This window comes from Felis catus, chromosome D2, assembly GCF_018350175.1.
Source record: "Felis catus isolate Fca126 chromosome D2, F.catus_Fca126_mat1.0, whole genome shotgun sequence".
Taxonomy (NCBI): Eukaryota; Metazoa; Chordata; class Mammalia; order Carnivora; family Felidae; genus Felis; species Felis catus.
The window spans coordinates 46,368,362-46,395,273 of NC_058378.1; the positions used below are offsets into that span (position 1 = coordinate 46,368,362).

Here is a 26,912-nt window from a genome sequence, read left to right on the forward strand (position 1 = left end):
GGAAACAGAGGGGGACCCATGCAGACTCGGAGCTACAGACCAAAGGCCTTAGGGTTCTGGTCCCTGAGTGCAACCCTGGAGCAGGAGGCCCTAACCTTCTGACATGTCATTCTGGCCTCATGTCTGTCCTGGCGAGCTCTCCATCATCTTCAGCGTTGGCTCCCACACAGCCTGGCTTCTGCCGGCCTTCTGAGCAGCGAGCAAAAGACACAGCTCTGCCCTGCCTTCAGGGAGCTTCTGGCTCATTTTACACACTGGCGTGTGTATTTACACACTGTGATAGGTTTTAAAGTGAAAGGACAGGCTAGCAAGTGAGCAAGTAACAGGGGTCAGGGACAGGCTCCCAGGAAATGCTGGGGTCCCCAGGTCAAAAGCAGGTGCAAGGTGACTCCAGGCAGGGAAGTGCCTGGGCGATGCCAGAGGTGGAGAGAACACAGAGGCACACGGGACAGGAAGGCAGGCTGGGTGTGTGTGACCACACTGGCCCCCTGTGAGCGGCATTGAGAGCTCTCTGTTAACGTCACTGCAGTCACTGAGTGAGCATTTGTAAGGAGGCAACAATGAGATCCTGCAGGCACCCTGAGCAGACACTGCCTGCTGCTGGGGAACGCGCTGGGGACAGGAGGCCAGTGGAGTAGTCCGGGCAGCATACGGGTGGCTGGGACCAGGGAGCCGGCCTGGGAAGGACACAGGCAGAGGGACTCAGAACTGGCAGGAGCTGGTGACAGCAAATCAGAGCAGAAGCACAAAATCAAGAGTTCAATTTAGCCTGATAAGCTTTGGCCACTCTCCGGTCCAAGGGAGCCCAATGGAGGCGTCAAGCGGGTCTGGTGCACGGAGCCAGGCCTGGGTTGAAAAAATGGTCACTCTGAATGGTTTGCCAGCAAAAGGGCCAAGTGGGGGGCAGGGGGCCGAAGTGAGCGGAGAAGCATCTGCTTGTGTGGGTCCAGGAGTAGGCAGCAAGAAGCAAGAAGCAAGTGAGCTGTGGGGAGGCAGGAGACCGTTTGCTGGCCGACCCTGCACTCCCCGAATGCCTGGGCCCTGGCACACCCCTGGGGTCCAGAAAACCCTTCCCTATATTCTCTGTCGGGACTCGGCTCAGGCATCAGCTGCTCTGGGCATTCTCTGAACTGCCAGGCTGGGTGGGACCCCAGCCCCCAGCCCACCTAGGCTCACTGCTCTCCTCCCTGCGTATCTTCTCAGTCTGCAGCGTCCCTGTTTCCTGGGTCTCCAGCCAGCCAGGCTATGAGCATACGGGGGAGGGGAGGCAGAGGTGCACCGTCCCCGACTCTTTATCCTCAAGCTGGGCACAAGGCCTGGCATAGAGTGGGTGCCCAACAGAGAGCCGTTAAATGGACGGACCGAAGCCTGGATGACAGCTGCCTCTTAGCAATCTGGGAAGATTTTATGAAAAATGGAACCTTCTCCAAGAGGTGGGCTCAGCAGCTCTATAGGAGTTTACCCAGTAGAACCAGTTCTATCCCTTCCACCCAGTGACAGCCATGCCTCCCTCCGGGACAGGGCACACCTCTGCCTGACCATCTGCATGGTGCCCAGCCTGGCCCACGGGCCTCTGCACCCAGGCTGAAAGGAGCCCCGACAAACCCTCTGTCCATCAGAAAAGGGGCACAGAGTCCACACCCTGCGCCTCGCTCTAGCACAGCTGAGTGATACATGGAGTGGGGCTGGACTCCCAGCAGGGTTTCCCCTGGGCTCCCCTGGAAGTCGGGCAACAAGAACAGGCAAAGGTGAACAGGACAGTCTCCTCCACCTCTACTCCACGCAGCGAGCACAGGTTCTCTGCAGAGCACAGTGCCAGATCCCAGAGGTGACAGGCCCAGACCAACCGGGCACTGGAAAGAATGAAATGAACAGGGCCTGTGGGCCAGGGGCTCAGAGGCGGCTCCAGGTACGGCCCACCTTCCCTGTGGTTGACCCCTCTCAGGCCTGACTAAAGGCTCTGTGAGTAGGTGTGGGGTATGCAAGGACCAGAGGGGTCCAGGTCTTGTGTCGGGGAGGGGTGGGGCACATGCAAAGCCAGCAAGGCTAAGAAGCTGGGCTTTCTTCTGTAAGCACTCCAGGGCCGAGGCAGAGTTTGAGGAGGGACGTAGTGTGACAGGAGCTGTGCACGGGGTGTTGGCCTGGGCAGTGGACTAGAAAGAGCAAGGATGAACCCCAGATGACCAGCCCGGAAGCCAGTGCGGGCAAGATGCTGAGGGTCTGCACAGGCATCACGGTGGCCATGGGAGCAGGGATGGGGACACTGCCTTGGGCGGGATCACAGGAGCTGTCAGCCTTTGATCATGGGAAATGAAGCAGCAGGCAGGCTGGGAGCCAGAACACCATGAGAAGGGGCAGGAGAGTGCCCAGGACTCCGGCGGAGTTCGGGATTTGCAGGCTGGAGGTGGGCACTGCAGGGGTGTGGGGGCAAAGGATTAAGGGTGCTGATTGCTTAAAGGTGAGCACAATTATCAGGGCCCTGCATGAGATTTCTGGGACTTATAGACAGAGCTCTGAAGATGAAACAATTCCCAGCTGAACTTGGTGCATTAAAGGGAACAGGGCGGAAAAGAGATAGAGGGCTGGGCAGGGGCAGCCCCTGTGGGCCAGGAGGTGGACAGAGGTGGGGCGTGGGGCAGCCCCCCAGGTGCTCAGAGTTCACCAGGTCCAGCATGGATAGCAGGGATAAGATAAGTACAGGAGGAGAAGGAGGAGGCAGGAAGGCCAACCCCTACTGGAGAACCGGTGATAGAGAAGAGACAAGGCCAGGGCTTGTGGTGCACATGGGGACAAGAGGTTGGTTTTTAAAAAATGTTCTGATGAGTAACTTGGGCAGGTTTGTAGGGGGACAAGGAGCCAACAGAAGGAAAGATGATGGTGTTGGGGAGAGAGGAGACCTGACAGGGGGCAAGATCCTGGAAGACAGAGGAGGGCTCCCAACGCTGAGACCAGCAGGAGGGGTGATTTGGGGGCTGAGGTCTTAGGGGCCCACCGGTCTGCTCATGGCCCCTCCCCAACCTCGAAAGCTGCCTCAAGGCCGCGCTCCTGAACCACTTCTTTCTCTAAGTCTCGGCCTTCGCCCACAAGGCAAAGTAGAAGAAAATGAAACTTGCCATTCAACAGACCCACCATAGAGCGCCACATGGCAGAAACGTCTGGAAACCCTGCCTAGAAACAATGCAATCGGAGTGTTCTCAGAGTTCAGATCAAGTACATGTGCCCCCTGCTTGGAGGAGGGGTAATCCTTCTCTACGCATCAGATCGCACTCACTGACCTCTCGGCCTCTTCAGGAGTACCCAGGACCCAGGAATGCCCCATTTGCAGTGATCTGTCCTGCGTGCGTCAGTAAGCGTGATTAGGGCCACTGCATATGATGCCCGAAAACCACCTGCAGCCGTCCCTCCTCAGGTCCACGCTGCCCACCTGCAGCCCTGCAACTAGTGAGAGGGCAGGTGTCTCCTGGGGCGGGGGGGGGGGGGGGGGGAGTCCCAGGCTGTGACAGAAGGCGCGATGAAGAGATCCACCCTCGTGTCTCTGGCACTTGCTGGATTTCTGCCGCCCTCTTCATGGGATCGATTACCTGAGCTTTCCTGCTTTGTCAAGTATACTTTCACACAGGGATAGCACAGTCAAATATTCTGTCCTAAAAGTTTTGTTTCAGAAATAGCCAAGAACGCAACCCATTAACAACAGCTCTCATCTTGGGAAATTTTAAGTCACGGAGGAACTAATGGACTCTCTTCCGATCTTTTCTTAAATGAAATACCTATTACACGTTTCTAGTCTGGAAAGTCAGAGAGCTTCCTACTCAGGTAGGGGCAGCGGCGAAACACACAACACACCCCTCGGAAACAGATGTGCCGTGTCCCTGCTGTGACAACTGAAATCAGTTTAACGTCTAAGGCAGCATTTTCTCAAAGTGTGTCCAAAGACGCGGGTGCTGTGAGATGCTCCGTGAAAGGCAGATTCCCCGGGTACAGGTTTGGAGACTGTACCTACTATCTACCCAACTTGGAGGTACACAATTGCACCAATGTGTTAAAAGCTCTGAGAAGTCTGGCAGTGAAAAACCTTCCAAGAACCCATGATTTCTAAGGTTATCTGCCTAAGGAACCATCCCCCCCCCCCCCCCGTTTCAGGCAGAACTCGTCCTGAACAATGGTCCAAACACCAACATTTCTTAAATGAGGCAACACCATCTAATCATTTGTGGAGATTTTACATTTAAAAACCCAAATATCTGCCTTCCTTGAACCACAGAAAATCCTTCCTGCCTGGCAGTGGCTGGCTGGCCACCCGCTCTGGACAGGGCATGCACATTCAGGCATCACAGTGGCCCCTACCCGCTCTCACTCCAGACTCTTTGACTCCAGACTCTTTGCCAGCTTTGCTAACTCACATGGGCTGCGGGACCATGTGGGCTCTTCAGACTGGGTCTCTGCTCCCAGGTTGCTGGGGCCAGCTGGGCCTTGGGATGGGTGGGTGGGTGGGTGGGGGTGCTGGTTGAGGAACATTCCTACACCAGACCTGTTCCTCACCTGGACGCGTGTAGCCTGGGCATCCACAGCCCCATAAGACAAAGCTAGCAGGAGATGCCCCTGGCCCCCTTCTAGGACTGCTAATTGACTATGTACCCTCCCTACCAATACCTGCAAACCAATGCCCTGCAAACCTACCCTTGCTTCTGGGACCCAGGCTCCACCCCTGGCCCTGTTTACTGAGAAGGGTCAGGAAGGACCAAAGCTGCTCCAATCCTGCCAGCCCCCAGTGAAATCCTTCTTGCTCTGCTCTGACCTGCCCTCAGCCAGCAGGAAGCAAAACCCTGCCCTCCGAGTCCTCCCACCATCCTGGCTACTGGAACCATCAAGACTCACTCACTTTCAGTCCCCTCCCTCCAGCCATGAAGCCCCACCTGCAAAATGCTTTTTTTTCTTTTCCAAATCAAATGCTAAGAAAACTGTTGCCCTGGGCAATGAGAACCACGCAGCTAGTCACAATTCCTATTTGGTTTTGGCTGCAGAAAGGCTCAACCACAGATAGTATCTTATGGCTAGATCAACTAGTCTCTTTTCTCTCTTTGCTCTATCAGTCCTGTTTAAATGTGAATCCTGTTCATTTTTTTTAATGTTTATCTATTTTACATGTTATAAGCTATCTCAAACTTTAACAAACCTGTACATTGGTGGCATCATTATCACCTGGACAAGAGTCCCTCAAGCTTCTTGACACAGTCATACCTTCATCTGGATCTAGAATATAATTTTCAAGGTACCGGTAACCTGGGGCCCATTCTGGAAAAGTCTACACTGACCTCATTGTTCACAGGCAAGGCATCCCAACTCACCTGCTCAAGGCAGTCAATTGGGGAAGTCCTTAAACACACAGCTTCCCAGGCCTTTCCCCAAAGCCTATCCGGCAGCTCAGGTGGGGCCCGGGGATCTGCACGTTTAATGAGCGGCAGGCGGGGGAGGGGGTCAGGTGAGGTTTAGGGTAAAGTGAGTCTGGGAAGCCCAGCAGTAAAGCGACGCACCACTGTTTCTGACAATCAACAGGATCGGTTCAGTCAGTCAAGGGTTAAAAGCCGGAAGGGCCACTGCCCGAAGAAGGCCAGACCTCTGGCTGCAGCCGGCTCCACAGCCAGCTTCTCGGCGTGGAGCCCCCTGCAAGCTTGCTGCATTCCACAAGCAGATCCCCTCGCACGTTTCGCCGCGACTTTTGTAAAACTCTGAGTCAGGGCCCCTCGGTCCAAGTTTGTGACAGAGGCGGGCGAGCAGAACGGATGTCCCTCTCGAGGCGGTTAAGCCGCAGAGGCAACGCCGGCGGGGGGCCGGGCTCCCAAGGCGGAGGACCTGGGGGCGGGGCCAGGCGCCGGGGGCTCCTCCGCCCGAGCCTTGGACTTGGCGGACCGTGAGTGCGGGCGCTCCTCCTCCGCTCGGCTCCCCTCCCGCCCTGGGCCCCGACCCCAGGCCCCAGCCGGGCTCCGCGGAGCCAGAGGAGCCCCTGGACGCACTATCCGAAGTTTGGGGACTCTCGGAGAGTTGCACCCACATCTGAACCCTTTCCCGGGCTGAGGCTGGTAGCGGGCGGCCCCGGAGAAGTGGCGGACAAGCCCCCGAAGCGGGTCTGGCACCCCCCCCCCCCCCCGCCCCAAGCAGTAGCTGGAGAGAGCCCGCGGCGCGCGCCTCGCTCCCGAGCGCGGAGGTCCCCAGCCCGCGGCGCACGTGCGCGCCCAAGAGTTACCTTTGGGCGCCGGCAGGTGTCCCCTCCAGTCCTTGCAGCAGCACAGCCCCATGGCAGCCCCCGCGCCAGGCGTTCGGCTCCGCTGCCCGCCGCGCCGCCCGCCGCCGGCCCGGCCGGCGGGCCGGCGCGGCCGAGGTCTGGCCCGCGGGCTATGCCCAGCCAGGCGCGGGGCTGCGCGCGGGGCCGCCGGGCTGGCCACTCCCCGGCTCTCACGCTCCGTCCCGGCCCCGCGCCGCGGGCATCCCGGCCTCCGGGCAGACGCTGCTAATCAATAGGAGAACGCGCAGATTGCGCCGGCCGAGCCGCCAGCCCGCTTTTATCTCCGCGCGCCGGGGCGGCCCCGCGCCGGCTCCCTGCCCTCTCGGGCGCCCTCCCCGCGGCCCGTTACTCTCCTGGGGCGTCGGGCTGCACGCTCGCGAGGGGCCGCCAGGGGGCGCGATGCGAGCCCGAGCCGTCTCCCGCTCCCTCCTCCGCGCGCCGGGAGCCAAGCGAGGGGTGGGGGGCGCGCCGGCCGGCGCGGGCGGGAAGGAAGGGTGCCTCGCCTCCCTCCAGCTGCGTCCTCTAAGCAGTCACCTCACGGGTCACTCAGAGGAGGCTCTCATTTACGCAGCTCACCTGAACTCTACAACTGCAGTAGCAGTAAAAGCGTGCTTGCCCAGGCTACCCCCAAACCTGGCTGGGCTGGACCAGGTGACTTTGATAAAGCACTTCCCTTCTGAGACTTGTTTCTTCACCTGAAAAGTGAGGGAAGTGACATCGGTTTAGGTGTCATTTTGCGCAGATGAAAGGTTTGATGGTATCAAGTTAAACATTTCGTGCTCAGCTCCCGGGTCTATAGACGGAGAGGATAGTAGAACCTCTCCAGTGGACCTTTCTGAGGATTAAATGAGCTGATATAATCTATCCATGGATCTATGAATAGATTTTTATTTATTTATTTTTTTTTACCGTTTATTTATTTTTGAGACAGAGAGAGACAGAGCATGAACGGGGGAGGGGCAGAGAGAGAGAGGGAGACACAGAATCTGAAACAGGCACCAGGCTCTGAGCAGTCAGCACAGAGCCCGACGCGGGGCTCGAACTCGGGGACCGCGAGATCGTGACCTGAGCCGAAGTCGGACGCTTAACCGACTGAGCCACCCAGGCGCCCCTGAATAGATATTTAGATATTTACTATACATACATAGAGAACACAGCCAGCAGGTCGCTAAATGCTCTGTAAACGTGAACTGTCATCTTCAAGTATTGGTGAGGATATAGGCAAACGGGTGCTTTTGGTGCAATGACTTTGGAAAGTAACACGTGAGCTGTTTATGAAAACTCAAAATGCTGGGGCCCCTGGGTGGCTCCATTGGTTGAGCAGTCGACTTCGGCTCAGGTCATGATCTCATGGTTAGTGGGTCCCAGCCCGGCGACAGGCTCCGTGCTGATCGCTCAAAGCCTGGAGACTGCTTCAGACTGATTCTGTGTCCTCTCTCCCCCTTCCCCATTTGCGCGTTCTCTCTCTCTCTCTCTCTCTGTCTCTCAAAAATAAACATTTTTTAAAAATTAAAAAAAAAAAAAACTAAACTAAAAATGCTTAACACCCTGGGCCTAGCAGTCCCATTTTGCAGCATGCACCCCACAGAAATGCTTGCCCACATGCCCAAGAAATCCTGTGCAGGACCATTCATTGCACCCTTGTTTGTAATTGCCAAAAATTGAAACCAACAAAATATTCATTGGTAAAGGGATTATCAAATACACTGGTATTTTCATGAAATGAAATACGATATCAAAATAGGGAACTAGGGGCACCTGGGTGGCTCAGTCAGTTAAGTATCCGACTTCAGCTCAGGTCATAATCTCCCAGTTTGTGGGTTCGAGACCCGCGTAGTCGGGCTCTGTGCTGACAGCTCAGAGCCTGGAGCCTAATTCAGATTCTGTGTCTCCCTCTCTCTCTCTCTGCCCCTCCCCCGCTCTCTCTCTCTCTCTCTCAAAAGTAAATAAACATTTAAAAATTTTTTTTAAAAAATAGGGAGCTGGACCTAATGTTTGAGATCTGTGGATTCATAGCACTTGCATAAAAACACACCTACAGAACACTGCTAGACAGCTAGGCTCTGTGCGTGGCACTGCTCTAGGTGCTTGGGCCTAGAAAAAAAAAGGAGTGGTTCCCTCTGGGGAGAGAGTGAGTGACAAGAACAGATTGAAAGATGGTGTCAAAAGACTTTGGCATTTTGATGGTCTAATTTTTAAAGAGAAAGGCATATTTACATGTTGTGTAATAAAATACTAATTTCTTTCTCAGCCCTTCAGTTCCTGGGATCAGTTCCTGCCCCCAAAACGGGGCTGTGGTGAACCTCTGATGGCCTTGGCTTGACTGGGATTTTCTCCCTTCCACCCCACCCCCATCCCGTCTTGGTAAAACAGAGGTGGTCCAGGAGAGCAGTGGCAGAGGCTGCCTGTGGCCTGGGGCAGAAGAGTTAAATGGGGTGGGGGGAGGAAGGGAGGAAAGAATGACTTGGAGTAGAGAAGAGGTTTTCCCAGGAGTTAAATCTTATTCAAAGGAGAGATTAACAAAGGGGCAGATTTCTGCCTCCCTTTCCTTAATCTCCAGAAAGACTAGGATGAGGCTTTTTCAGGGAGAGAGAAAGGTTGTCCTGCACCAGATCCGGAAAGAAAGATGTTTTCACTTCATGACATGTAGGCGGGGGGGTTACAAAGAGGGAGTAACTGAGAAAAAACAGAGAGACCTGACTTCTGGCTGCTGCCAAGTCATTTTAAACAGTTTTAGCACCAGGCAAGATCACTTAGTCACAGCGGGCTTAATGAGGCCCCAGGAATTCCAAGCTAGAGCTCCCTGCATTCAGGGAGAGCATGTGCGGGGAGCGAGCCCCCGGGTGATTGTCCAGCGGCCAAGTCCTACATTTGGAAAGCAAGATTTAAAAGAAAACATCACAGCGGCCATTGTGGGTTACTTGTTTATCTTTCTAAGAGGAAGTAGCAAAGCAGGATCATTTCAAATGAGCCTATTATAGAAGGTCAGCATCCCCATTGAACCGTTCAAATATATTTTGGATACTCGACTTTTCAAAGTGGCTTTAAATATCAACTCCCAGGGCAGTTTCAGGAGACAGAAAGCCAGGCAAGAGTTTCTAGTGTTCTTGCCTTTGGTTTCACACACTTCAGTTCCTGACGATACATTGTCTTTTTATAGTTTTCTAGTTATATGTCTGTCTGTTCTCGAAAAGGGAAGAAAAAATAACATTCACTCTGTGCTTCCTACCAGGTGCCAGGCAATTCTCTAGTGTTAATATCACAGTTCACCACAGCACAATCATATGAGGTAGATGCCATTACATTCAACTTATAGAGGAAGAAACAAAAGTTCAGGGAGGTGAAGAAACTGCCCAAGCCCAGTGAAGTGGTAAGTGGTAGAGACAAAATGGATGGTTGGATGGATGGTTGGAAGGATGGATAGATGGAAGGATGGATGGATAGGTAGATGGGTGAATGGATAGGTGGATGGGTGGATGGATGGATGGATGGATGGATGTGTAGGTGGGTTGGGTGGATGGATGGGTGGATGGATGGATGGATGGATGGATGGATGGATGGGTAGATCGGTGGATGGATAGGTGGATGGGTGGAATGGATGGATGGATGGATGTGTAGGTGGGTTGGGTGGATGGATGGATGGATGGATGGATGGATGGATGGATGGGCAGATGGGTGGATGGATAGGTGGATGGATGGATGGATGGATGGATGGATGGATGGATGTGTAGGTGGGTGGGCAGATGGATGTATAGATGTCATTTCCTCAGTTAAGCATAGAGTCATGGGCAGCAACTGGAAAAGCATATACTAAGCATGGAATTTGCCTGAAAAATCAAGCTCCTTGAATATAGCTCTGCCCCCTGAATTGATCATGACCTCAAACCATTTTGAATTGAGCCAAAACATCAGGATCACTCAGTGGTACAAGGCTCCAGATGAGCTCAAGCCACCCCACTCCAGAAGACTAGTCAGAATAGTAGGAGGCTCTGAGACATCTTTCTGAGCTGCAAGGCCAACATCCTGCACATTATAGGGAAACGGAGCCAGAATCAGGAAGTGGGTTTCAAGTGAGTGCAGTGGGCTCTGGGAGGAGGGTCGGATGCCAGATTTGGAGGACAAAGACTCCGTGGGACTGGGGCTACCCTCATCCACCCAGACCCCCACCTTCTACTGCTTTATTCCATTTCAAAGTTTGGTAATAAGGATATGGGCTGTTTCTAGGATGGCTGCTGCTGCTGGGATCCTGGCTTTATTGCAGCCTGGGCTCCAGGTTCCAGATATGCCCCAGGCCATTCAAGGATTTGCTTAGGAGACTCAGGACCCGGCCCTCACACCTCTCTGTAGGGGGCTGGCTGCTCCTCCATGATTTTTCGTACCCAAGGTACCCTCATGGTACCATCTCAAGGTGTGAGTCCAGCCTTGGGCAGCTCAAGGGAAGGACAAAACTGGGGTCACGGCATCTTAGTCCCAGGTATAGCTCTGAGGGGCCACAATGATCATTCATTCATCCATGCATCCATGTACCCATCCATCCACGTACCAAACAATGACTGAACACAATGAATACCTGAGAATACCAAGACAAAATACCAAGGCCTGAGCTCTGGGGAGGCCAAGATGACACCCTGGACAGTGACCTGGTTCTGGGGGGGAGGGGGGTGGTTCAGGAAGGGCTCTACCGAACAAAGGTTGTTGAGAAGGGCATTGAGACATGAGGAAGAGACCAGCTCCTCAGGGGATGACATAAGAGTGGTCCTCCCAACGGGTGGTGCTATCTTGTTGAGGACCTAGGCTCTGGGGTGGGAAAGTGCAGTAGGGCATTTGGGGTAGGGGAATATGATGCAGCCTGTGATTCTGACTCATCAGCCTGGCGCTGGGCCAAGGTAGGGACTGGGCAGGGGCGACCAGGAGCAGGGGGAAACTCCGAAGCAAAAGGCAGAAGCCTGAGAGCTGCAGGGCTCGAACACAGCAGGGGAGAGAGGGAGACCAGGTGGGACACGTGCCAGCAGGGTGACCCCCCCTGAACCACACTTCTCAGTTCTCACGCCTGCGTGCTCCCGTCCCCTCGAATCTGGACTGCCCTCTGACCTGCTTTAACCATCAGGTGACAACAGTGACTCTGGGCCAGTCCTGGGTGTAAATCCTCAGAAGGCTTGGCAACTTCTGCTGTTGTCTTCCCCTTGTGACCGGGTTGAGGACTGCCCTGAGGATGCTCCAGGAAGCCCAGCCTAGCAATGCAAAGAGACCACCCGGAGAAACGAGGCCGCCCCGGAAGCGGATCTCCAGGTGATACACACAGAGCAAAGTCGAGCTGGGCCTGCCGAGCCCTGCCTATACTGTAGGATCGTGAGCAAATAAGAGGTTTTAAGTCACTTGGGGGTAGTTTGTTATGCAGTAAAACAACGGAAACATGGGGAATTATAGATAATTTTAATATAGCCAACACCGCCTGGCTGTGACCGCGTGCCGGACTAATTGCTTCACATTCTATTAAAATTCAGAGCCGTCCTATGTGTTAGGTATCATCCTTATTTCCACGTTAAGGAGAAGGACCCTGGGGCACAGAGAGGTAAAGTAATTTCCACCAGGTCACCCAGCTAATTAGTGTCTGTGCTCAGATTGGGACTTAGCCTGTCTTGCTTTGGAGCCTGAGCTCTTAATGACTCTCTGGGAGATATTTTGGAGGGAGAAGGGACCACACTTGGTGTTGAATTCAGTGCCCTCTAGATCTAAGGCGTATCTGTAGGTGAGACATGGATGGGAAAAACAACCCCCGGTGGAGGGCTCCACCGCGTCTGGCAGGAGAGCCACATGAGGCTCATTGCTCTGTTAGCAATGTCAGGGACACCTGTTAGTGTCAGGGACACTTTCTGGCAGCCCTGGCACCTGGTGGAGGGGACTTCTTGAAGACAAAGGCACTTTGTAGACCGCGTGCCCCAAACCTCCCTCACTCCGGCACTGGTGTCTCATTTTTTTGTCCACGACAGCCCGGTGATAGTGAGATGTCAGCACACTCCTTTTACAGGACAGGATGTGGACACCTGCTCAGGCCACGTGAGCACTCAGAGTCACACAGCTGGTGGGCGGGACGGCCTGCCCTGGAATCGGGCAGTCTGGTCACCACAGGTCACCTTCCTCATGACCAGCTCCCTGTCCCCTGCCTCCTGGAGGTGAGGGTCTGCACCTGGGCCACCTCCTCCTCTCATCCTCTCCTCCTATCATAGTTCTGATCTGTGTTAGGATTCTGCCCCAAATCCAGAGTGCACACACGTATGGACACCACCAAGACTCACAGACATTCTGGAATTGGAAAAGCTTCACAGTTTTAGTACTATTTCCTCATTTTTCATGGGAAATCGAAGGTCCCGAGAAGCTAGACCCACCCCACATCAAGCATTTCTTGAGGGCCTGCTTTGTGCCAGGCACTGAGAGGTGATGTCGTGACAAGTTGGGGCTGCCTCTGGTCCATTTCCGTTTTTGCTCTGAAATAGACCTAGAGAAAGGATAAGCAGAAAGGCAACCGCTCACCCTGTATCTCAAAATATGGTTTGCGCTCTTTTATCACAGTGCACAGAAGCCAACTGATTTGGATGTAAAAAGCCGGTTAAACATGTTAAGTAGCACCCCTCTCCCCATATTATCCCTCATCAACAGCACTGCCATTACTATTCACTTTGCAGACTCATTGTTCTGGTTTCTTTTTTTAAAAATGAAGTACGTGGGGGCGCCTGGATGGCTGAGTCGGTTAGGCATCTGACTTCGGCTGAGGTCATGATCTCGTGATTCGTGAGTTCGAACCCCATGTCAGGCTCTGTGCTGAGAGATCAGAGCCTGGAGCCTCCTTTGAATTCTTTGTCTCCCTTTCTCTCTGCCCCTCCCCTGCTCATACTCTGTCTCTCTCTGTCTCTCAAAAATGAATAAACGTAAAAAAAAATTTTTTTTAAATGAAGCATATGACTCTGGGAAAGGTAAAGTATGTTTGAAGCAGGTCCATACTGCTTTGTGCTAGAAAAGGCTGTGGATTCCATAAGGACTGGTCTGCTTTTTCCTTTCTCTTAATGAGACTTCCATTTCTCTTTTTCCTTTCACTGCCAGGAAGCTCAGGGAAAATTTAAAGTTTGGCTTTGGCAAGTATGAAGGCCCTAAAGTAGGCATCACATCTGTGCTTTTGTGTCCTGATTTTGCTTTTCTACTTTTTTAAAAGTAAACGCCAGGGGCGCCTGGGTGGCGCAGTCGGTTAAGCGTCTGACTTCAGCCAGGTCACGATCTTGCGGTCTGTGAGTTCGAGCCCGGCGTCAGGCTCTGGGCTGATGGCTCAGAGCCTGGAGCCTGTTTCCGATTCTGTGTCTCCCTCTCTCTCTGCCCCTCGCCCGTTCATGCTCTGTCTCTCTCTGTCCCAAAAATAAATAAACGTTGAAAAAAAAAAATAAAAGTAAACGCCAACCCCAACATGGGGCTCAAATTCACCACCCCAAGATTCAAGAGCTGCATGCTCAACCAACTGAGCCAGTCAACTGCCCCTGTTTTTCTACTTTTATTTGCATTTTCGCTGGTCCTTAATTTTTAAAATTATTACTATTGTGTTACCTTCATTTTATTTTAAGTGTTCCCATTAGAAGCTGTTTCCAATCCTTTGTGGAATAACATAGGAGTGTAAGTGAATAAGTGAGTGTAATATATTCTACTTTAAACCAAGAGTCAGTAAACTTCTTACAAGGGGTAGATCATAAACATATTTAAACTTTGCATGCCATATGGTCTTCATAGTAGCTACCCAACTCTGTCCTTATAGCATGAGATTGGCCATAGACAGTACATAAATGGAGGGGTGTGGCTGTGTTTCAATAAAACTTTATTTGCAAAAGCAGGTGGTAAGCCATATTTGGCCTGTGGGTTTATGTAGTTTGCAGCCCTCTGTTTTAAAAGAATTTTAGAGCATTGGGAAATGGCTTCCTATTAAGTTGGGAAGTACTTGGCTTAGAAAAAAGTGAATTCCCATCTCTAAGAGGTGACTAGTTTCCACTTCTGCGTGACAGACTGGGAAAGAGCAGCTGCACACACTGTCTGGACCCCTCTTAAGAGCGGTGTGCGGTGCTGGGGAGAAGTCAGTCCCTGACAGAGCAGGCTCTGAAGTCTGCCAGAGAGAGCCCATTGTCCCGCACATTTGTCTGCCCACTCCTCAGGGAGCGGGGCACTGGGGGCAGGGCCCCAGAGGTGCATGGCCAGCTGGGTTCCCCAGCTCTGGCCAATGGGTCTTCGGCTGCTGTGGACGTTTTTCATGGAAGGAATGTGTCTGCAGCTCCAAATTCCCACAGAGAAAGACAAGGGGAATCGTTGGGGAGAAATTCCTGGGCCACATTTTTCTTGCTGTTCATGTGGCCTGAAGCCATTGAACTTGGCCAGACTGCCCAGAGAGGGATTTTACAAAGCCCATTGTCTTTTCCTGGAGTCTCACCCCCACCCCTGCCCCCACCTGCTCTTTCTGCCTTCCTTTCCTCTCCCGCCCCCAGGAGAAATGCAGCATGGGAAAGAGCAGGAGGCCACAGCCATGGTCTCGAGGGCTCCTGCTCCCTGGCCAGGGGCCTGGACAGCTGTAGCACCTACTCCTCAAGGCAGACTGTGGCATCAGGCCTCTCCATGAACTTGGGGGAGGAAGATGGTCTCAACTGCTTGACCAGGAGGCACCAAGTGGGATACTTGCTTCGGTAAGAAGAGCAGCACATATTGAGCACCTACTGTATGCCAAGCACTGCTGTGAGCATTCTACATATATTAACTCCATCTCCACAAGAATCCTATTACATTCCTATTTTACTGATGGGTAAACCAAGGCACTGAGATGCTACATGATTTACCTGGGGTCCCACAGCTAGTAAGTGGAAGAGACAGGATTTGAACTGAGGTGTCTGTCTCCGGTGGGACTCTCACCTGTCACTTCCAGTGTGTGTGATCCCCTTAGCTCAGCATCCCATTTACAGATCGCCCCTTGATGGTGTGTGTGTCTCCACAGTTGAGGCAAACCTCTAGTAGACAAAGCATTTGCATCGGCATGACCTGTGCACCCCAGAAGGCTCCTAGCATCCACACATGCCACAGAAGATGACACCCTCCATCATGAACTGGCCCACCTGGGGTCTGGTCTGCCTGGCCAGAGGCGGCAAGGCACTGTCAGCTGGGGGTTAACTAGCCCTCCTTGCTGCTGTCATCCCTGCCGCTCTCGCTGCTGCTGACAGTGCAGGGGAGGGGCCTCATCAGCAGTGCAGGGGAGGGGCCTCAGCGGGTGAGCCTTCGACTGTTTTCAGCGTGCCAGCCCCTAGGTTTGGCGATTTACATACAACGTGCATCACTGACACAACAACCCTGAGAATGAGTGCTGATAACCCCAAGTTGCAGATCAGAAAAGGAGCACATTAATCGGGTAATTCATGTTTGGTGCTGGACCAAACAACTGCAAAATGTCAGTGTCTTAACCCTGTGAACACTCTTTCTTGCGCTGGTCACCATCCCAAGCAGAGAAACATGAAAGGCAGAGGGGGAGGGGTCTCTGCTCCATATGGTCATTTGGAGACCCAGGTTCCTTCTAGGACCTCGGTGTCCTCTGGATCTTCTCCTCTTGTCGGAGGAGGGGGTAGGGGGCAGGGAGACCTCAGGATTTTAGGGGCTGAGAGCAGCCTATATCAGCACTCCCACCTGCAGTCCATTGTCCTGAGTTCAGTCATGTGACCTGTCTTACTGGTGGGGAGGCTGGGGAACAGTCCTTTTGCAAGGCCACAGGAAAAGGAAACAGGTTTGGCTGAACCCCTGGGGTTCAGAAGATGAGGTGCCATGAGAGGCAGTCAGGCGATTTTGTATTTTGCCACCATACTGAAATGGATGCCAAAGCCGTCTGATCTGACTTCCAACTTCCAGCATCTTGGAAGACCCTCAGTCCTTCAATGGGGGCCACGAATGGGGCAGAAGGTCCTGAAGGGCTGTGAGGATTAACTGGGGCGCTGAGAAAAGAATTTCACACATATTCAGTGCCCAACAGCTTTCCCTTTCTTAGAGGATGGGGTGCTGGGCAGGTGGGGGGGGGGGCTGGACTGGGAGAATTTTACCCCTGAGGAGGGAGAGGGGGATGCAGAGCCCTTGGGAAGGGGGTGGAGTACTTGTGCTTGCTGCTGCCACCTAGTTGTGGAAGGAGAAAACGCAGGACGACTGGGCTTCCCATTTCTCATTCTGGCGGATAAGTGTCCAGGCCACTTCTGTCCTATCCCGATGCCCATCGGGCTGCTGAGCAGAAGCTGGCATTGACCATGCATCTCCGGAATAGATGCTGGGATGGGTAGAGTCCCTATGTCCCAGAGTTTTGCATCTCCAAAGCGCCACTTAAGGGCCACTCAGCAGCTCCTCCGGAGTGTTCCACACAGGCCTCAGTGTTCTGTGAAGCCTGGAGGGCTCCCTGCAGATAAGGCAGGGCCTCTGGGGTGTGACTGGATTCCCTTACCTGGTCACTCCCACAGGGTGCCAGGCTGTCCCAGGACAGTGGGCGTGGGGCAGTCCCCTCCCAAGCTGGCTGTAGGGGTGGCAAGGAGATTACAGCCCCGTGGGGATGGGCTGCTGGCACCAGACCAGAGAAATGCCCCCATGGGGAGGGACAGGGCTGCCAAGTCTCTCCAGAGACACACAGGACCTCTGGCACATGACCTCCTGCTTGGGGAGACTCTTCCAGCTTCTACAGACCTCGTCTATCAGATCATACACACACACACACACACACACACACACACACACACACACACACACCTTCCAGGGGCCAGTAGGTCTCAGATGGCTGGGACAAAGCCAGTTCCAGTAACTGCTAACTCCCCAGGACCACTGTTCCTCACCTCCCCAGTTACTCAGTCCTGGGTGGAGCTCACTACCCTCAAGGCCTCTCCTTCCAAGGCCTCAGAACCCTTCCTGCAGCCAGGCCTTGGTCCACCCAACAGATCTGAATTCCAAAACCAAGAAGTATTTTTCAGACTATGGACTCAACCTATTAGGGGGTCATGAAATCAACTCAGCGGGTCTTGACCAGTACTTTAAAAAATGAGATAGAGGGGCTCCTGGGTGGCGCAGTCGGTTAAGCGTCCGACTTCAGCCAGGTCACGATCTCGCGGTCCGTGAGTTCGAGCCCCGCGTCGGGCTCTGGGCTGATGGCTCAGAGCCTGGAGCCTGTTTCCGATTCTGTGTCTCCCTCTCTCTCTGCCCCTCGCCCGTTCATGCTCTGTCTCTCTCTGTCCCAAAAATAAATAAACGTTGAAAAAAAAAAAGAGATAGAATCACATGGACTTAAAAATACCAGGGCTGCCTGGTTGGCTCAGTTGCTTAAGTATCTGATTCTTGATCTTAGCTCAGGCCTTGATCTCAGAGTTGTAAGCTCAAGCCCCACATTGGGTCCCACTCTGGGCATGAAGCCTACTTAAAACAAAATGCCAGGGGTGCCTGGGTGGCTCAGTCGGTTGAGCGGCCGGCTTCGGCTCAGGTCATGATCTCGTGGTCCGTGAGTTCGAGCCCCACGTCAGGCTCTGTGCTGACAGCTCAGAGCCTGGAGCCTGCTTCAGATTCTGTGTCTCCCTCTCTCTGACCCTCCCCCGTTCATGCTCTGTCTCTCTCTGTCTCAAAAATAAATAAACGTTAAACAAAATTTTTTTTTAAATAAATAAAACAAAATGCCACCGGGCACTGCATGTGGGAACAGCACCGTTTTTTGAAACCTTTGCCTGGTTCCTGGGGTGGGATGTAATGTTTATTTCTTGTTGTCAAAAAAGTGTGAAAACACTGTGTTGGTGTAACCATCTCACTCCTTCCAGAAAACTTGGGCTCTTTGTGCAAATCAGTCCGCAAATTTCTCCTCCCCCAACTCTCCCGACAGAATCCCCCGTCTGCCGTGTGCCAAAGAAGGGCACAATCTTTGCCAAGCCACTCAAAAAATAAAAAAAATACCACCCACCACCAACAGCCACAAAAAGTCCGGTTAAGAACGGATCCTGGGATGCTGGCTGCTTACTGGTCATGCATTTGCATATCCAAGAGGGCCACTTAAGTGACCCTTCACAGAACAAAGGAGATCAGCTTCTCTCAATTTAAAACAAAGAAAAGAAATCTCTGCTCTGCACATTCCTGCCGTGCAGGCCCTGGGGCGGCCCGCTGGCGGACAGCGCTCTGACACATCTGGCCGATTGTTCTTTCCTTCTCCCAACATTATTCCTTTGACAGTTATTTGTGGAGCGCCACTCTGTGCCAGACACAGGAGACCGGACCAGAGCCCCTGCGCTGGACGCCCCTTCTCAGCCCAGGGCCTGCGTATCTGTGATGAGGGCCCGTGTCCCCCACCCCGCTCTCCAGGCCTCTTCCTCCCAGAGGAAGGCGCTGCCCACGGTGGGTGTCTTCTGGCCTGTTTCCACCTGCTCCAGTTCCGCCCCAAGCCCATCAGGAGAAGCCTGGCTCTCCATGACGCTGAGATTCTCAACTATTCTTCCACGGGGAGGGAGGGCGGTCCTCACATGTATTGAGCACCTGCTGCGTACCATAGCACCTGCTATGGATACTGCTGTATCCAACTGTCCCTGCCAAACCCCATCCCGGCCATTGTTATCACCATCCAGTGAGGCTCAGGCAGACAAGGTGACTTTCAAGGCAGTGCTCACAGCTCAGAAAAGCTGGTTCTTCCTGGGTCTCTTCGACTCCTGAAGCTCTGTTCTTTCCACTGGACAGCAGGCAGCACCTGGATGTCACCAGGCAGGGTGCTGCAGGCCGGTATGTCAATGCTGGCTGTGTGCAAGATCAGAGCAGAGAGGGGGTGCAGGGAGACGGGCCGGAGGGGAGGAAGATGAGCCAGGTCTTCTGGGTTTCTGCTCCCGAGAGTGTGGCCTGGATTCCCAAGGTCAGCGAAAACAGGTCCTGCAGACAAGGGCCTGTGTCTCTGGTAGCTTCCCTCCTTCCGGACTCCACAGCCGCATGACTTTCCCAGGCCTGCTGTAACAAACTGTCACAGACTGGGTGGCTTAAAACAACTGACGTGTATTCTCCCCGAGCTCTGGAGGCGGTAAGTCTGAAATCAGGTTGTAGGTAGGGCAGTGCTCTCTCTGAAGGCTCTAGGCAGGCATCTGTTCCAGCCCTGCCTGCCGACTAGCTTCTGGCGTCACCTACAAATCCTTGGCGTTCCTTGGCCTGCAGCTGCATCACCTCAGTCTCTGCCTCCATCGGCACGGGACCTTCTGCCTCGTGTGTCTGTGGGTCGGGATTTCCCTCTTCTTCTAAGGGTACCAGTCCCTGGACTTAGCGCCTGCACTACTCAGAACCTCATCTTAACTAATTGCGTAAGCAAAGAGCCTATTTCCAAATGAAGTCACTTTCTGAGGTTTCCGGTGGGCACGGACTGGGGCGGGGACAATGAGGACCTCCCTCTTTTCTTCTTATTAAAATGTTCTTAATGTTTATTTATTTTTGAGAGAGAGAGAGACACGGAGTGTGAGCAGGGGAGGGGGAGGGGCAGAGGGAGGCACAGAATCTGAAGCAGGTTCCAGGCTCTGTGCTGACAGCAGAGAGCCCGTTGCAGAGCTCGAACTCACGAACCATGAGATCATGACCTGAGCCAGTCAGACGCTTAAGGACTGAGCCACCCAGGTGTCCCTGATCTCCTTCCTTTCTAAGCCTTGGTCTCCCCAGCTGTTTCCTCGCACTCAGTAAAGCATCGGGGCGGGCTGTGCCCTAGGGACCCAGAAAGATGTCACTGACCTTCAGAAGAACTTCCAAATCTGGAATCTTTTAACTGATTATAACTCTAGTTCTTAATATTGTTATTCCAGAATAACGTGCTTTAAACAAATTTTTTAAATTAGATTTTCTTAAGTGTTTATTTTTGAGAAACGGAGAGAGAGCCCACATGAGGGAGGGACAGAAAGCGAGACAGAGTGTGAGCAGGGGAGGAGCAGAGAGAGAGGGAGACAGAGAATCCAAAGCAGGCTCGAACCCACGAACTGCAAGATTGTGACCTGAGCCAAAGTTGGACGCCCAACCAACTGAGCCACTCAGGTGCCCCCAAATTTTTAAAATTTAAATCCAAGTTAGTGAACATATAGTGTAACAGAATAACATGCTTTAAAAAAAGTGCTGAACTATGGGTATTTTTGTGAGATATATATATATTTGTGAGATATATATATATATATGTGTGTGTGTGTGTGTGTCCACACATACGCACACACACACACACACACACAAAAACACACACACACATATATATCAGGATAATTTACACTCGGGGATATACTACAGTAGAATTTGGATCCAGTAAAGGTAAACTTGTTTAGAAAATGTTTTTCTATTTCTCCATCATCCACAGGGGAGGAAGAAAACCAAGGTGCCTCTATTGCAACATAAATCCTTGTTCTGGTTCAAACACCTTCCAAACCAGTGGCGTTCAAACACAACAGCCTGGAAACTGCTCCAGGCAACCCATCGACCTAATGCATTCGAATCTCTACCTACCCAGGAGAACACTGGAGAAAGTGAAGGCAATCCAGAAACTGTTTCTTTAAAATAAAACCAGAGCTGGGGCACCCAGGTGGCTCAGTCAGTTGAGCGTCCAACTCTTGGTTTCAGTTCAGGTCCTGATCCCAGGGTGTGAGGTCAAGCCCTGTGTTGGGCTCTGCGTTGATAGCATGGAGCCTGCTCGGGATTTTTCTCTCTCTGTCCCTCTCTTCCCGGCTCTCTCTCTCAGTATAAATAAATAAACTTTAAAAGCAAACAAACAGAAGAAATAAAACCAGAGCTCCCAATCGATGAAAAGATGTAGGACCTGCTAAGAACAACAAAAGGGGGGATAAAAAGAAAAATCTTGAAAGTATCGAGTGAGAGACGGATTGCTTGAGGATGAAGAACTGAAAGGGTAATATTGGGTGTTAAGCTTGAAATTTAGCCTGGGACACTCTCCTCACAGGGCGGAGTGAAAAATTTCATGACAGCTAGAAAACATGCACACAAAACAGGCTCATGATTCAAGAATAGCGTCAAAGGGGGGGCGCCTGGGTGGCTCAGTCGGTTGAGCGTCTGACTTGGGCTCAGGGTCATGATCTCATAGTTGGTGAGTTGAAGCCCCGCATCAGGCTCTGTGCTGACAGCTCAGCCTGCAGTCTGCTTCGGATTCTGTGTTTCTTTCTTTCTCTGCCCCTCCCTTGCTTGTGTACGCTCTCTTTCTCTCTCAAAAATAAAAAAAAAAAACATTAAAAAATTTAGGGGCGCCTGGGTGGCGCAGTCGGTTAAGCGTCCGACTTCAGCCAGGTCACGATCTTGCGGTCCGGGAGTTCGAGCCCCGCGTCAGGCTCTGGGCTGATGGCTCAGAGCCTGGAGCCTGTTTCCGATTCTGTGTCTCCCTCTCTCTCTGCCCCTCCCCTGTTCATGCTCTGTCTCTCTCTGTCCCAAAAATAAATAAACGTTGAAAAAAAAATTTTTTAAATTAAAAAAAAAAGAATAGCATTAAAGAGTATTTCGAGTGTTCATTATTAAAATTTTCTTTATTTTATAGGGTTTGGTCTGTTATTTTTGAATATTTTATTAATTTAACCTAATAATTTATATTAGAGGGGCAATGTCTTTAGTGTGTATATTTCATAGGTTTATGTTTTTATTTCATGCTTTTGATATGTACACATTTTCAAGGGTATAAAATACTTAGCCTCACTGAATCTTAACAATTTAGGTATTATGTTCACCTTTATATGGGAAATACTGATAATTAACATAATCACGAATTAATAATCAACATAATTAATGTTGAAATTTTAGAAAGGCAGGGAATAAGTACCTGCATACCTGTGTGTTATTTCTCTCTGGAGCTGCAGCGACTAATGTCCTACTAATTAGCTACTGCTGACCATGTGCCGGGTATGATACCAAATGCTCTCCCCGGAGCTGCTTTTATGGAGGTAATTTCACAGATGAGGAGCCTGAACTTTAAGGGGTTGTGTGACTCACTCAGGACCACAGACCTGGGGAGAGGCTGAGACGGGACTGGATCTCAGACAGTGTGACAGAACACCTCACCCTTAACCCCAACCCCACATGACAAATAACTGGAGGTATTGAATGATTCGACCAATATACAATATACACTGTATATTGGCTCAAAGCCATCTTTGGTTTGAGCTTATCATGAGCCACACTAGGGTTCAGAGATGCAAACCTTTATAGAGAGATCAGGCATGTAAGATGAACTGAGGAAACAGGCGGAGGTATAGTAGGGAGTGGTGGGGATTCTGGCCAAATGGAGATCACTCAAGCTCTAAGAGGGAGCTGGTATTGAGCCCCTGCTAATTGTTCATACAGAGAAAGCAGACCCACATTTACTCTATAGAAATCTATGTTTTCCGCAAGTTGTTTTTTTTTTTTTTTCTGCTTTTAGAAATATTTCATGAGCCAAACAAAATACTTCCTATGGGCCGGAATCAGCTCATGGGTAATTGGCTTCGGTCTGTCCCTCGGTTTGTAGCCCAAGAGCTAGATTCAGTTTCTTTTCAATGTCTGCCTCTCTCTACCACTGCTTTCTGCTCTCTTCCTGCTTTTTTATTTTTTTATTTTGAGAGACAGAGAGAGCATGAGCAAGGGAGGGGCAGACAGAGAGGGAGGGAGAGAGAATCCCCAGCAGGCTCCACACCGTCAGTGCAGAGCCTGACGTGGGGCCCGAACTCATGGACACTCAGATCGTGACCCGAGCCGAAACCAAGAGGTGGGACGCTGAACCGACTGAGCCACCCAGGCGTCCCTGCTCTCTTCCTGCTTTTGAATTAGTACTTTTTCATTGGTTTAACTTATCGAACACCTTCAAAAGCCAGGCACCAGGCTCTGAGGTCACAAGTGCAACCCTTGCCTGCAGAAGTTCATGGCCCATGGCTGGGTAGCACGAACAGTGGTCTGCTGGAGAGCAGCACTTCCCGCATTTGAATGTGCACACAAATCATCCAGGACACCTTGCCATCACACAGATTCCGCTTCAGGAGTTCCGGGTGGGGCCTGAGAATCTGCATTCCCGGCAAGCTCCCAGGTGATGCTGATGCAGCGGGTCCACCGACCACACCTTGTGTAGGAAGGTCCTGGACTTAAGGGTGACCTTTCGTCTAAGAAAGTTCCTAAGCTGAAGACTCGCTGGGCTTGGCTTTTCAGAGGTGACCTGGGCCGTCCAACCTCCCCACCCACTAATCCCCTGCCACATTCCTCCCCTCATCCTAATTTATCTCGAGATTTAGTCTAGCTGAGATCACTTGTAAAGAATTTTATCTACATCTTTGTTCTGAGCTGGCACTGAGCACGCCTCCTCCTGCACATCGCCCCTGCCCTATCTGGTGCGTGTATCTCTCTCTGAGGAATTTGTCTGGGCCCCTCCATGTCTCAGAGCCGTGGTACCCAGCACCTGCCTGGGCTCCTGCTGCAGCCTGCTAAGGGTGCGACTTGGAGTGGGACCCACCTGGATAGACCCTGGACTCTACTTTGTATTAGTTGTGCGACCTTGGATAAGCTGCCCCTTTGTGCCAGTTTCTGCATCTGTAAATCAGGGATGTAATGTCCACCTGCCAGGGTGTCAGGAAGATTGGGCCAATACACTGTAGAGTGCCCTTTTCACTTGCCTTTCGAAAAAGAAACTCGATCACTTTAAAAATCTCATGTTGCTTTGTCCTGAAGAAAATATTAACATAAGGAACCTACCGCTGCCCCAGGAACATGATCAATTACAGTTGGAGGAATTAGAAAGTCTTCCTTGGTGAGTGGCCTTTCATTCAGTCGGCAAACATGTGCCCATTCCTAGTCTATGGCCAGATGTGCAAGGGACAAACCATACAGAAGCCGGGCAGACCTGTGAACGGTCACCAAAGGTGGGTGAGTGTCACACACAGGTGTCTGCAAAGTCAGGTGGTGTAGAAGTAAACACACAGGTGTCTGCAAAGTCAGGTGGTGTAGAAGTAAACCACTGGCAAACCTTCAAATAATAATCTCGATGTATTTTCAGGTGAAACACTTCTAAGAAACAACGGGCCCAGTTGTCAATCAACAAATACACCACAAATACACACAAAAAAGTGACAAAATTCAGAGAAGGTACTATTGTTATACTTTTTAAAAGCTAGATAACTGGAGCCATTGCTTTAAATTTCAATTTTAAAATACAAATTTTACCTGAAAAGGTGTCTGGTGGCTGAAGAAAAGCACACTGAACGTGTTAGTTGGAAAGGTTACCAACCTACTTAAAAAACATAAGTTTATCTTCTGTTTCTTGGTTTTCCAGACGCCCTGTTATACTACTTGTTGAACTTCACGATGTACTCAACACAGGTATTATCCTAAGTTACAGGTGCACAATGTTACAACACTGTGGGGTAAGTAGGTACTTGGAAAACCCTTTTTATTTTGAAATAATTCTAGAATCACAGGAAGTTGCAAAGAAATATAGAGCAAGGTCCCGGTGCACCCTCCCCCAGCCTCCCCCATGGGAACATCCTACATAACTCTAGCACAATACCAAAACTTGGAAACTGACCTTGGGACAATCCACAGAGTTGATTGTGTGTGTGTGTGTGTGTGTGTGTGTGTGTGTGTGTGTGTTGAGGGGGGCACTATGCAATTTTATTGCACATGTACCTTCATGAAACCATCACCACAGTTAAGATACTCAACTAACCATCATCGTGGGTCTTTCTCTGCTACCCCTTCATAGTCTCACCCAATTCCTTCACCCCCATTCCCGACCCAATCTGTAGATACTTAAATTATCTGCATTTTGTGCATGAGGAACTGAGGCACAGAGAAGTCAGCAACTTGCCCAAGATCACGTAGCTAGTAAGTACTGGGCCTGGCTTTTGAACTCTTTATCATGAAGAAGCTTACTGTGGGGGGGGGGGGGGTTGGGGCGGAGAGCTCAGAGCTGCAGGTAAGTGTGGTGGCCTCCAGCCTCCTCCCGTGTTGGGGACAGCCCCGTTTGCATAAGTCTGTCCTAGTGTGGTGCCAGAATTAAACATGGCCCCGGATGTCACCTTCTTCATTCCAGACCCATCTCTGTAAGCACAGCCTCTGGGCTCCTTACCCCTGAAGTTCCCCCTCCACTGTCCTCCAGACTGGTGGCCGAATTAGTGGGGCCCAATGCAAAATAAAAATGCAGGGCTCTGCTTTAAAAAGCAGGAAAACAGTGCCATTGAAGGTATTAAACATGGAGTTTATTCCTTTCTTTTGTGAGCTCTCTTTTGACCTGTCAGAGGGTGGTTCCTGGGTCAGCAGCATCAATCGGCATCACCCGGGAGATGGTTATAAATGCAGATTCTCAGGCCCCGCCCCAGAATTCTGAAACCTGTAAGTTTGGGGATGAGCGCAGCAGTCTGGGTTCTAACAAGCCCTCCAGGGGATTCTGGTACACACTGCTGTAGAGCTAGGGTCCCTACTTTTTTTTTTTTTTTAAACAACAGACTAAAGAAATTTGAAATCTTGTTTGAAGCTTGCTTGTATTTGGCAGATAAGAGGTGAGGGAGAGAGAAGGAAAGAAGGAAGGAAGGAGAGAAGGAAAGAAAGAGAGCAAGAAAGCAAGAGAACGAGGAAGAAAGAGAGAGAGAAGGAAGGCAAGAAAGACACAGTGGAGGGTGGGGGAAGGGTCCCCTGCACATCTATAGGTCTTAGTTCACCTGATGGTCACAGCTATCTTGCCAAGTTGGTAGTTTTATTTCTGTATTGGATAATGAAAAGGAGACTCAAGAGAATTTAAATTATTGGTCCAAGTTCTCCAAATTAGTGAGCGGCAGAGCTGACACATGAATCTGGGTCTGTCTGACTCCAAAGCCTAGGCTTTTCCCTCAATTTTTCTTCCTCCCTCCCCACTTCTCTGTCATTTGGAGGGCGCTCGCTGAGCACCTGTTCTATGCCAAGATTTCACTGAGTCCCCTCCTCATTGACACTCACTGGGCAATGCGGGTCCGCCACACGCATATGGCTGTCGCACACTGGGAACGCGGCTGGTGTAACTGAGCAACGGGCTTGTTCATTTCATTACCAATGTGGCTTGCATTACGTTTCTATGGAACAGAGCTGCCCTGGAGCCTGACTTTGGCCAAAAGAATGAACTGCACGTTCCTCTTCAAGGGCATCTATTTCCAGGGACACCGGGGGTAGTTTCCCACACCTGGTCCTGTGTTTAGTTGGGAAAAGTGAGGTTAAAAGACAGGAGGGCCAGACCACAAAGCAGGAAGTCCAAGCAACCCCTCTCGGATTTGCTGATTCTCCCGCTCCCAGGGGTGAGGAGCGCCTGTGAACTTCTCATCTGATTTCATTTCTAGTCTTTACCCATCGTCTGGCGTGCCGCAGGCAAACTCAGCGGGGCCGCGCGAGGTCAGGCTGATACGCAGTCTGGCTGGTACCAGGTGCCGAGATAGGCTGAGATCGGCATCCCGCTCAGGAGGCGGCTAATGGGGTGAGCGATGCTCTGTGGATGTCAGGAGCCCGGTATCAGTCTCCTTCCACGGGCTAATCTGTGTGTGCTGGCTTCGTTTCAAGGTCAGGCCTCAGAGATAGCGGGTGGCAGTTCTAACTGCTCCAAGCTGCATGCCGGATAGGGACAGGCAGCCGCAAGCTC

General features: G+C 51.6%; 1 protein-coding gene across 8 annotated transcripts in view; it reads right to left on the minus strand.

Annotated features, from left to right (window-relative positions):
* ARHGAP22 (Rho GTPase activating protein 22) overlaps nucleotides 1-26,912 on the minus strand; it is a 176,742-nt gene that overhangs the window by 60,518 nt on the left and 89,312 nt on the right. The window contains exon 1 of one of the 8 annotated variants that reach the window (XM_045040288.1): nucleotides 6,242-6,585. The exons of the other annotated variants lie outside the window; for them this stretch is intronic. Coding sequence (XP_044896223.1) covers nucleotides 6,242-6,293 — 52 coding nt within the window. The 5' untranslated portion in view covers nucleotides 6,294-6,585. Of the gene's footprint in view, nucleotides 1-6,241; nucleotides 6,586-26,912 lie in introns of those variants that run through there. 8 annotated transcript variants of the gene reach the window in all.